Source organism: Dromiciops gliroides, chromosome X (genome assembly GCF_019393635.1).
Source record: "Dromiciops gliroides isolate mDroGli1 chromosome X, mDroGli1.pri, whole genome shotgun sequence".
In the NCBI taxonomy this organism is placed as follows: Eukaryota; Metazoa; Chordata; class Mammalia; order Microbiotheria; family Microbiotheriidae; genus Dromiciops; species Dromiciops gliroides.
Genome location: NC_057867.1, coordinates 31395924 through 31408246, shown reverse-complemented (window position 1 = coordinate 31408246; position 12323 = coordinate 31395924). Strand labels below are relative to the sequence as shown.

Genomic DNA, 12323 nt, shown 5'->3' with positions numbered 1-12323 from the left:
ATGGAGTGCAAAAACTGGCTGGTGCTTGGAGCCTGCCCTGCTAGCACCGGGAGCCCTTGAAAGAAGAGAAGCACTAAAGCAGGTCCCCAGGATCTGCTTGAACAGACAAAGTGACCAGCAGGCAGATTTGTAGGTTTTTCCACTTTTATTTTCCCTTGTCCTATGCTATGGATAATCAGGAATATTGTAAATAAGCAACAGGTATAATTCCAACAGGCCTTTTTTTTTTTGTGGAGCTACAAGCAAAATGAGTTTATAATGCAATATACAGATATATAAAAACCAGACTGCTTTTTATGTCTAGTTGGTGCATTAAAAAAAGGGACGGAAAAGAACAGAATTAAAACTGAAAAACAGAATCCCAGAACAAAACGAAAGAAATCAGGCCTATGCTTAGAGTCTAGGTATTCTTGGCTAGGATTGCTTTCGCAGGAAGAGGAGATCTTCCACTCAACACAGACACTTTCAGAGGATCGGGCCTTCGGGCAGGAGCTGAATTTCCTTAGCTTTCTGTCTTGTGCCTTCTTTGGCAACCCACAGGTTTTCAACAGACTTGGGTCTTTTCCAAATCACTCAGCTTTACTCCCTTCAGGCTTTATTTAGTTCCCCTGGGCCTCAGGCCTGATTCTGCAGTGCTGGTTAGCTGCGTGATCCAGCAGAGGAAGAGGATTTGGGTGGCAGGGATGGTAAGGAAGATTGAACAGAGGGCTCTAGCAGGCCCTGTGGCTGATCTAGGGACAAATAATTGGCATTTCGCCTTCCACCCCTTCCTGCCCCCAGGCTACTGGGATGGCTCAAGAGTTGGGTTTTTACTACCTCTTGGCAAGGCAGGCAGCCAGCCAATCCCCCTTCCCCCCAAAAGGACAGGCAGCAGGAAGTGATCATAAGGTTTAAAACTGGAAGGGACTCACCCTAATTCCCTCATTTTACAGATGAGGAAACAGGACCAGAATGAGCAGAGATCGGATTTAAACCTCAGGCTTTCCATCTTCCAATTTTGGAGCTCATGCCCAAATGGGAGATGTACTCTGAAGTCTGGGTCCAGAAAATGCTAATGAAGGCATCACTCCTTTAACCAGGTAGAAAGTGGCTTTCGTTTCCAAATGCTATAAGTGCCAACACCTTTCCCAAAGGGAGTGAAGACCTCAGTAGAACATTTCAGGCTCAAGACCCAAGTGCGCCCTTGCCCCATCCCCAGTGACCGTTCTGACAGCGAGGACTTGGTTTGGCTCCTCCTTTGTTCAACCGTCACTTCAATTATCGTGAGGCAAGATTTGAGCCTTCTGTCCATTCAGAAACATCCAATTATGACTCGTTGAACCAAAGGGTTTCTAAGTTTGGACTCTGGAATGCTGAGAGCTGCCTTTCAGCATTCACGTTTCCTCTTCATATGTGCTTCCTGAAATGTGCCTAAGCCAGGAGTGGAAACCCAAACCGAAACCATCCCTCAACCTGGAGGAGTCAAAATCTATAGTGCCTGTAATAAGCAGGCAATACCCTTCTTCACAATGGTACAACGAGACACTCTTTGAAAAGAGAAACAAATACACAAATGGAGACATTCAATGAATTCTGTTAAAGTGCAAATCATTGCAGATGCTGTACTATCAAATACCAAAGGTTGGGAGATGTGGCTGATGTGAAGAGATGGCAAGAGAGTACAGTGATCAAAACGAAAGGTAGGCAGACTAGATTCTAACCATCTACTTCTATGAATCAGAAACAGGCTATGGAAGTGGTGGGAACTCATTAAGCACTCCTTTACTTGTGGAAAGGGCCCATTTCCTTTCCTATTTCAAGAACAGTCAGGAGATAGGGGTGTTCAGGATTTCTTACTGTAAGCTTTCCTCCACTCCACAGCCCCAGTAGTGACTAGACTGGTGTGTTTATCTCAACCAATGGGCTTGGAAAGGAAATTTGCATTTATTGCTCACACAGTGGCTGTTTTCTGTTTGTACTGATTCAGGAGACTTGCTCACAGTGACCCCTGGAAGGGGCTTAGAAAAATTCTGGCCCCGGAATTCAAATCCACATGAAATGCATCCTCAACGAAGAAACAATTGTGTCAACCAAAGTGACCAGGATTTGGAAAAGGTCTGGTCTGATCTACTTAAGTGATTTCAACAATGGCCCTTGCCCATTACACTTAAGGATTTCAATTTACCATGATCATTTCTATTTTACAATTGGGGAAACCAAGGCACCAAGCCACTGCAAACCAATCAGAGACCAGAAGTTGCACCAAACTCAAGCTGGTAAATCAGAGGCAGTGTGAAATAGTGGATATTAGGCTGGACTTAAGAGTCAGGAAGACCACATTGGTGTTCAAATCCTATCTTGGACACTAGTTGTGACCCTGGGCAAGTCATGGCATCTCTGTGACTCAGTTTCCTCATCTGTAAAATGAGGGGGTTTGGACTCTATGGCCTCTACAATCTTTTTTCCAGCTCTAAGGCTATGGTCCTATGATCATTAGACACTGGGTTGTGGCTACAACTTTCTCCTCTGGCCAGCTGGTTCCCAGTTTGTCTGCTATGAATTGTGGAGCTCATATTCTCTGCCTTCCTGGGCTTGAGTCTCTTATTTTAAATAATGTAAAATTCAGATGTTCCACTAAGGAACCTCCCTTTCCCAGGTGATATCTGTGAAGAAGTGGGAGTATGGCCACAACTCAGCTCTTTTTTGATGAACTCTACAGATGGGGCAGTTTTCACTCAGCTCAGGGGTGGGGATGCTTCCCCTAGTTTTCACTATTGATTCATCTCTAGCCCAAGAAAACACAATTCAAGAGGCTGGAACTTTTGGCCACCCAAACTTGCCTTAGGACACCTTTCTATTTCAGTCTCATAATCGATATGCTGGCAGAGCCCTGGGCTCACATACGCTCTCAATGGTTCTGGGTTCATGGATTGCACTGGGGTCTTTAACACCCTAGGCTCCAGACTGTGAGCCAGGAAGCCCTCCTTTGATTCTATCTTGCTGTGTCTTTTCCTGGGGATATGAGATAACCAAGTGCTCAGGTAGATCCCCTGCTCAAATACGTAATGGAGTGTTTAAAAAAATCACCAGTCTGGTTGCTCCTCCTTACCCACTGGGCAGAGAGAGGAGTGATGCTTAAACCTGTTACAGTTGGTACCTAGGAGAAGTAGTGGTCGAGGAGGGTGAAGCCAGTGACAAAAATGAGGCTGAAGATGTTTAATCATGCCCTCTGCTCCAAGGACATCTTGAAGGTCATCAGTATTCCCTTATTCTTAGAATAGTCATTAAGAGAGGCTGCCCAATCATTGTGAATGGTCAGATATATACACAGTGTGGGCCACACTGCTAACCAGTGCCAGATGCTCTGTTTGTGGTGTTCCAATATACAAACTCCACACATGCTTTCATCTTCCAACACCCTATCTTGTTCAAACTTGTAAAGCACAGACACTCACATATGCTGCTCACTTTCCAGAGGTGACACTGGGCCTCAGGGCAAAAGATGGAAAGTACCCCAGAGTTGGAGAGAATTTCCAAGCCATGGTGAAAAATAAATGCAAGAAGACCAGGCTGACTGTACATGAAGGGAGAGAAAAATCTGCAGCCTCACTTCAGGGGCTTAACTCAAGCCACTTCTGGCTAGAGGGAAGGTTGGAAGAAAGAGAAAAAGGGAGGAACAAAACCCCAAACCCAACAGAAATGTAAAGAGCCCTGGTCACCACTTGCAGCTTTGGAAATTTCAGTGGAGGAGGTGGAGGGAGGTAGGGGGCTGCAGAAGTTGACTCATCCAGAAGAAAGATTCTCATTTTCAAGTGCCATACCTCTCCTGACTAAAAGAGCCCTGAATGAGGTGTAGCGTGTGCCAGAAAGAGTCCAACTGGGACTCTATGGAGACCAGAGACTCCGCTTTCCAGGGAACTAGATAGGGTGGAGTATTGAACTGTCATTCCCTGATGATGGTCCCAAGAGCTCAATTCTACTGGTCTAAGAATACTTGAAGTATAATAAGCAAAACCCAAACTGGACTGAAACACTCAAAATATCCCTTTCCAATGATAAAGGGGCTTCAAGAAACATACTAGTTAAAGTGCACATGTGGGTGTCCTTTGGAGGCCCATTAGGAATCCCCCATTAAAAAGGGACTTAAGGAACACACAAATCCACAGCCAGGAGACTTGGTAGGCTTAGAGCCTTTTCTCCTTAGAGAAAGCGGAAGAGGCGCTACAGAGGAATGACGCCCTCCTTGGACAACCCAGAAACCCTCCCTTTTGGGAGGAGTTATCAGCAGTGAAGCAGGAAGATTGAAAAGTGGTGAGGGCCGAAGGGCTGGGACTGATGAGAGGTGGTGGTTTTTTTTTTCTTTTTTTTTTTTTTTGTGGTACTTGTATGATGTTCAGCAAATTGAGACAAATCTACTAAAGGCCAAACAACTGCAGAAAGACCTAGAGGGCAAACTCCCTTTGTAAGCTACTGATTGGAACTGTCAACTATGGTTCCTGGTTACCAAAGACTAATCGAAGAAATGCATTATTATTTGTATAATAGTTCAATCCTTCATGACTACATCCTCCTAAAGAAGCTGGGAAACAATGACTGAAAGAGACTAAATGGCACATATTTGACAGTTCACTGCAGCAGCTCACACGTGTTGTGTGTGTGTGTGTGTGTGCGTGTATGCGTATGTATGTGTATGTGTGTGTGTGTTTGTGTGTATAAGCAGAAAGCTGCGCTCTCATCTTGCTGTTTGGATAAGGTGCTTCGCAGTTTGATAGATTTCTATACAAGAGACATCTCTGTAAACACAGACAAGGATATACCAATATGATGAAGATATGCAGCTGGATAAGGACTTCCTGAACACCCAAAGAGGTTAAAAAGATATATCCCCTCCCCCAACAACAAAAAAACCAAATGGAAAACAAAGCCAACTCCTCTCCCCACCCCCCAAGATTCTGAAATGGATGAAAGGGCCTTATTCAGACTCTCTGAAAATGGGGGGATCGTCTAATCCTAAGTCTGCCATTGGAGGCGAGAGCTCATTGGGAGTGTGAGGAACAGGTATGAATTTGGGGGCTGCGTGCTAAATCAGATCTTGGAGTGTTCTCTTCTTTGTAATACTGTGTCCTAGGAGGAACAGTTTGTAACCCTTGAAAGGCCAAAGTGGAGAGGAGAAAAAAGCATCATGATTGTGCTGTCCACTTGGCTAGGAGGTTTGTTTCGTTGCTTTGGTAGGCAGAAGGATTCCTGTCACTCTGGCAGATCTCAGAGTGTTTTCCAAACTTCTCTTTTGCTTTTATGTAACTGAAGACCGGGAAAAAGGCATGTTTTTTTGGGGGGCGGAATTGAATAGGTTTATGCTCTGTGTTTACTAGGCCTCAAACTCCTCTGACCAGATTCAACAAGTGATTTTCCTTAATGGTATGAAAGTAAGTGACCAGGTATACATGTCCCAGGAAAGAGGGCTCGTTTAGTATTACCCAGTTAGAAGCCTGCAGGGGCCAGCTCAGTGTGCAACTAAACCAAGAGTACTCACTGCTGCTGCCTAAAAAGGGGCAAAAGAGTTGGTAAAGGAAATGAGAAATGGAAGGAAAGAAAAGCAAATGGTCAGGAAGTCCTTATAAAACTGCAGCAAACACTTAGAGTTTCGAAGCTTCGTGGGAACCCTGTGTGGTAATCCCACTTTAAAACAAGCACAGATACCTCTAAGTATGGGGTGTTCAAAACCCCATCACACCAGTGTCTTAAGGAAGTGGCCACAAGGGCACGTGGCCCATTGAAGCCAGTTTTCTGTTGAGCATCTCAGTCAGTTTGTTTTGAAGTGGGAATATGGGAAGGATCACAATCACACAATTAATTGTGCCAACAGTTCTAACTAGCTAGTAGCACTGGAAAAGAACTGGAAGACCAGTTTTCTTTCTCCCTGCTCATTTACGTGCATACACACCCAGACATACAAAGGTCCACTAAATGAAGCAGCTACAGCTCAAGACTGCTTTGGGTGATTGGGGATCCCTCCCTCCATAGGGGCCTCCTTCCAAGTCAACTACCAGTGGGTAGGGTTTTAACCACTCTTCTTTAGGGTTAGCTCTTCTCTTTCTAGTCCTACTGTAATGTCTTCCCCCACCCTAATACTCACTTGGAGCCCCTTGGGATTAGATGATGCCACCTGACCCCTAGTCAAGGTCTCCTCTAGTGCCAACTGCTCTGTGCTCTGCCCTTTGTCTCAACCCTCTTTCCTAAGGAATCTAACCACCCCTCCCCCCGGCCCCCTTAGGGGGAAAAAAAAACGCCCCAAACCCCACAACATAATAATTTAAGATCTTGGACTAGAATGTTAATGGCACTGAAAATGTAAGCTCCCACTAACCCTACTCTGTTAGGTCTCTAGTGACAACCAGTACACCATCCCTCTCCCAACAGGGATGAATGGAGGGCAGGTGGCTGGTGTACCCTAAAAAGCCTGATAAACAGCTTGTCTGGTCAGTAGTATATGCAGCAAGCCTTGTTGAAGGAGCCTATTATAGAAAAGTGCAAAGCTGCTTCTGGCCCTGGTTAGGTCTTCAACCTGACTGTGCTTGTCGATAAGAAAAACATCCCAAGTGCTCCAACTACTCCCACCCTGAAGCCACGAAACTCTAAGTTGACTGAAAAAAAAAAAAACCCTTTTTAATTTCAGTTAATCGGGAAGCTTTGTCCGAGCCCTGCCCATAAGGAGAAGAGACAACAGCTGCCTTTATTCTTTTGTTGTTTTTTAAATCCACTTTTGAAAAAGTCAGCTAACTCTCTCTGTCACGGGCGTCCGGCTGTCCACAGGCTCCTCTCGATTTGGCCTTGGCATGGAGGACGAAACAATGTCCTTTCGGTCTCCCTCTGCTCGGTGTTTGAATTTTTCTGCTGCTGCGGTGGTGGTGGCGGTGGTGGTGGCAGCGGTGGCAGCAGCCGTAGGCTGAGTCTTAGCGGGCTCCTTTGGGCAGCCGTCACTCTCAGGTGGCCCCCCTCTTGGCATCTTCTCTTCTTTGCAAACTTTGCTGCTTAAGTCCTGAGGTTCCGGGGGGCTTTTGCTGTCCTTGGAGCTCTCTGGCTCAGGGTGAGGAGGGGGTGGGGCCTTGGGTGACTCTGAGGAAGGGAAGTAGTGGTGGTGGTGGTACTGCTGCTGCTGCTGCTCCTTTTTCGGGGGGGAAGAGGAGGTGCTCCCGCTTCGCCCTTTGGGGCTGCTCTCTTTGCTTTTCCGACCTGGGCTCTTTCCAGGCTTGAGTCCTTTCCCACTCTTTTCCCCCACAGTGGAGACAAGCAGAGGCTTCACCACTTCCTTCACCTCGATGCTAACCGTTTCCCGGGTCTTCCGCTTTTTGATGGGCAGCACAGTCTCATGAATGGTCCTGATGGAAGACTCTTTGATTGCTTTCTTCTTGGCTTCGACTGCAGCTGCAGCCACCATACTCCCTGGCTTGCGGCCCCGTTTCTTAGGGATGACCTGTGGCTCACTCTCAACTTTCCGCTTCCTGCCAGGGCGTTTGATCACCATGACTTGGGTGGACGTAGTGGCCCCACCCCCTTCAGCTTTCCCCCCAGGTGAAGGCTGAAAAGGCATCTTGACTAGGAGCTTCCCAGGACTTTTCTCAATTACCCTTTTGACCTGGACCCCTTCAGAGGCTGTCGCCCTGGGTTTCACTGTGCCGCTCCCTTTGGGCCGTCCCCTCCCTCGGCCTGTCCCTGGAGCCTTGGGGGATTTGGACTTCTTAGGTGGCTTCTGCTCTCGTCGGGAGGGACTCCCTCTCCCAGTTACCGTGAAGTCAAAATCATTAGGGTCCAGGGAGGTGTCGCCTACCTTTTCGAAGTATGCAATCAACTCTACCTTGGAGCGAAAAGCTTTTCCCTGTGGACTGTGGGAGAGAGACAGAAAGAATGATCATTAAATATTGTCCATGGAAATGTCCTAGGTGGGAGAAGTAGAAGATGGCAATGAATTATTCTTCTATAGAAAGCCAAGATCTCACTTGGCTTTGGAAAACTGCTCCCTTCATGTCAAAGTATGTTAAAAATAGAGGCAGAAGAGCATCATGATGGGAGAACCAGTCTAGTGAAATGAACAGAAAACTGGACGATGAGTCAGAAGTCCTGGTTGCTAACCCTGCCTCCATCCCTACTGAGCTATGTGATCTTGGGCAAGCTACGACCTCTTTTTGCCTTGGTTTCCTCATCTGTCAAATGGAGATGTGTTCATTCATCCCCTCATTTCTTCAGCACTGTGAGCAGAGCACTGTGCTGGGAACTGGAGGAGACACAAAATTTGAAAAAGATACTGTCTTTACGGACAGTAGAGTCTAGGAGAGAAGGCACAGATAATTCTGACACCCAGTATTAAGCGAATCAGTAGGGTACAAAACAAAGTGCTACAAGGGCTAAAGAGAAGGACTCAGGAAGGCAGCGTTTGAACTGGACTTTAAAAGATGGGTGGGAATTCAGTGAGCAAAGAGAGGGAGCCATACTAAGCGTATTTAGGTGGCTGGAGCACATCGAGTATGTGGATGGGAGTAGGGTGAGGCCAGGTTGTAGAGGAGGGATTCGAATGTCAGGACAACTAGTGAGGATTTTACTCAGTAGCAAATAGAAGCAATGGGAAAGTTTTTGAGCAAAGGAGTGACATAAACACCTCTAGGCAGAAGAAATTTTTTTTGCAGCACCAGTGAAAAGAATGGGTTGGAAAGAGGGAGAGAGGGAAGCAGAAAAATCTGAAAGAAATCTCTTGCGATGGTCTAGGTGGGTGGTGATAAAAGCCTATGATGGGGTGGGAACAGAGAAGAGGAAGGACATGACACGTATTGTGAAGGTAGTATCAATGAACCGTGATAACCATCTGGATATGAAAGGTAAGGGAAAGGAAAGAGGCAAAGATAAATAAGATTTTGAATGTGGGAGACTACAGGGTGGATGGAGGGCCAAGACAGAATTAGTGATGCCAGGAAGGGAAGGAGGTACAGGGGGAAGATAAACTCAATTTTAAACATAGTGACTTTCAGTGGCTGGTAGCATATCAAGGTAGAGATAAACTGTTGGCTATGGGGAGATGTAAGTCTGGAACTTGGAGGGTAGACTTGGAGAAACGGACTTGGAAATCATCCTCACAGAGGTAGTAGATGAAACCATGGGAGGGAATGAGACTGCCAAGGGAGAAACTGTAGAGAAAAGAGGGCCAAAGATTGTCTCCTGGAGAACACTCACTTTAAGGGGTTGAGAGAAAAGGATGACGATCTAGCAAAGGAGACAGAGAAGGAGCAGCTGAAGAGGTGATGTGATGCCTCGAGGAGCATGTGGTGTCTCTGACATCAGACAGCAGGCAGAAGTGGGCAGTGTCTAAAGCTGCAGAGAAGTTAAGGAAGAAGAGGAAAAAAGGCCACTGGATTTAGTGATTGGTTGGTCATCAGCGATTAGTAAGAGTGGCAGGGGGAAAGCCAGACTTCAAAGGAGTGAAGGGAGAAGAGGTAATAGAGAAATGGAGGCATTGGCTAGAGAGAATTTTGAAAAAATGCTTAGCGGTAGAAGATAGAAATGAGTTGGTAGCTGGAGAGGAAAGAGAAGGAACAAGGAGAAGCTTTGTAAAGGATCGGGCAACCTGAATATGCTTGGAGACAGGAGCAGGCGGGGGGGGGGGGGGCAGAGATTGTCAACGAAATGGCTTCTAATTATTTGGGGAGGTGGGAGGGAAAGGGATCACAGGGTTAGAGCTAGTGCCATATAATTCCCCAAACATGGCTGCATACATTCTTATTCAATTCTCATAATTACCCTGTGAGTGAGACAGGCTAAGCAGACCTTCTATTTCCTAGACGTTACTGTCTCTCTGAGGCAGGAGAGATCTAGCTCTGAATGTAACACGGGAGGTTTATTAGTTACATAACCATGGACACATCACTTGACCTCCCTGAATTTAAGTTTCCTCATCTGTAAAATGAAGATAAGGGTTGTGAGTTTCAAATGAGAATGTATAAAGCACTTTGTAAACCTTAAGGCAGCACAGAAATGTCAGCCAACTGCATGACCTCTAAGATCCGAGACTTGGAAATTGCCCTCTCTGCCTACAACCTTCTACCTTCCTAGCTCTTTTGGTCTTCCAAGTATAGTGAGAAGAGGAATAAAATAAGTAGTTGGTGTCTCCTGGCTAAGGGTGACCTAGACAGCTATTTAGCAACCCGCCACAAACAATGGCAAGGTCCCTCTGCCTTCCCAGGGCTTGTATCCAGGATATGCCAGAACTGTCAAATCTAACAAGCACTACCCAATTCTGGTGATTCATACGTGTACAAATCATCCCACAGGAAAGAAGTGAGTATGAAGTCCTGGGTAAAAAACCCCAGACCTTGGGGCCCAGGTATGGTTTTTATCACCACTCTTCGGAAATGAAAGGAGGGTTTGGAAGTTAAGAACTGCCCAAAGAGTTGATGTCTAAGAACAGGATTTGGACTTCTGCATCATGGCTTCAAACATAGGAATGATGGTTTTTGGCAAGGGATGGAATGTCCTTCATATCAAACACACCGCAAAATATCTGCCTGGATTCTTGTAAATTCTTTCACAAGAGAACTTTAAATGAAAAAGAGAAAGGGAAAAAAGTCTTCACATAGAGTTGACAGACTTGATACCAAAGAGAATAGGAGGTACAATGCAGAAGGAAGAAGAGCAAAAGAGTGGACCAATAATTCATGGGAGACAATATCCAAGAAGAGAATCAGCAATGAAAGTCATGGCCTCAGATGTCCATACACAAATGTACAAAGTAAAGTTAATGAACAATGAACCAGAGATACTGATGCAAGGATGAAAATTTGACTTCACAGTGAACAGGTATCGCAAAGACTTGGTGGGCTGGGACTCCTGACTCTAATTTAGCTCTGGAAGGGTATATCTTATTCAAAAAGAACAGTATAGACAAAGTGTATGTGTTGGGTGGGGGTGGGGGTGGGGAAGGGTGGCATGCAATAGTAGTGAATATTAACCTGGAACCTTGGGGGAGAAACACAGTAGAAAACATCTGGGTGCAGATCAATAGATCATTTTGACAGAGTGGGGAATTAGCTGAGGAATTTGGGAAATAGATCACAAATGTGGAATGAAAGCACTGATAATGTAACAAGGGGAGCTCAACTATCTGGCTATTTGCTGGCACACTCTCATGGCCAAGAACAGAGCAGCCAGTAAATTGGTGACTTGCCTCAATGACAATTTCATCCTTTAAAAGAAAGAGGAAGTAACAAAGGGAACTACTATTCTGGACTTGATTCTGATCAATGAGTAATTGATAGGGCTGAAGTATTAATGGCAGGAACCACTCCAATACACAATTTGTGATAGCAAAGCCATGATTAATGCGACATGTACCCTAGATTATATTTTACAGGAGAAAACAATATGTACATAGATAAGTAAAAAAAAAATAATAATTCTGAGGGTAGGGAATAGTAACAATTGAGGGGAGCAGGAAAAGTCTTGAACAGAAGACCATGGTATTTTTTCCCCAGTAGAATAAAACTCCTTGAAGGCAGAGACTGGTAGTCTTTTTATCCTCAGTGCCTAGGCCAGTGCTTGATGGGCTGAATGAAGAGCTCTATATATCTACTCTGGTCAAACCACCGGTGGAATAGGGTATTTGGTTTGGGGTACCACACTTTAAGGAAGGCCATAGACAAGCCTAAGCACATCCGGAAGGGGAGCAGCAGGATGATGGTGAGCCTGGAGAACATATCATATCGAGACTTTTACCACTTGTAGAAACTAGGGGTTATTTGGAGAAAAGAGGATTTGGGGGATGGGATGTGTAGGGAGGAGGAAATATGAGCCCTATCTTTATCTATCTGATGAGCTGTCATGGGGAATATGGATTGATCAGACTTATTCTGCTTGGTCCCACAGGGCAGAACTAGGAGAAATGAGTGGATATTGTAGACAAGCAGATTTAGGCTTGATTTAAGGAACAACTTCTTAACAATTAGGGCTGCCTGAATGGGCAATGGACTGCATTGGCAGGCAGCACATTCTCCTTCACTAAAGGGCTCTCAAGTTAGAGGCTGCCTAAATGCTGGGTTATGTTGAAGAGGAAGGGATTACTGGACAAGTATGTATTGCACAAGGTGGCTTCTGAGATCTCCTCTAGCACTTAACATCAGTCCCAGCTCTTATCATGGTCTCCTGAATGGTCTCCCTATTCTCCAGGTCCATCTACCCTACTCTGGTCTTGATGCTACTGTTGGCCACGTAAATGTTTCATTTAACTATTTCTCTTCTATATCATGTAGGTTGAAACACACACGCCTACTGCCTACCGCAAACCTACAGTTTTGCAGGTTACT

General features: G+C 45.5%; 1 protein-coding gene across 2 annotated transcripts in view; it reads right to left on the bottom strand.

The window, feature by feature from the left end:
- Nucleotides 1-3080: 3080 nt before the first annotated feature.
- The window catches only part of MECP2 (methyl-CpG binding protein 2), a 99148-nt gene continuing 89905 nt past the window's right edge, over nucleotides 3081-12323 (bottom strand). For both annotated transcript variants that reach the window (XM_043974788.1, XM_043974789.1), the window contains one exon: nucleotides 3081-7862. In XM_043974788.1, the coding sequence (XP_043830723.1) occupies nucleotides 6752-7862 (1111 nt within the window). In that variant the 3' untranslated portion in view covers nucleotides 3081-6751. The remainder of the gene's footprint in view (nucleotides 7863-12323) is intronic.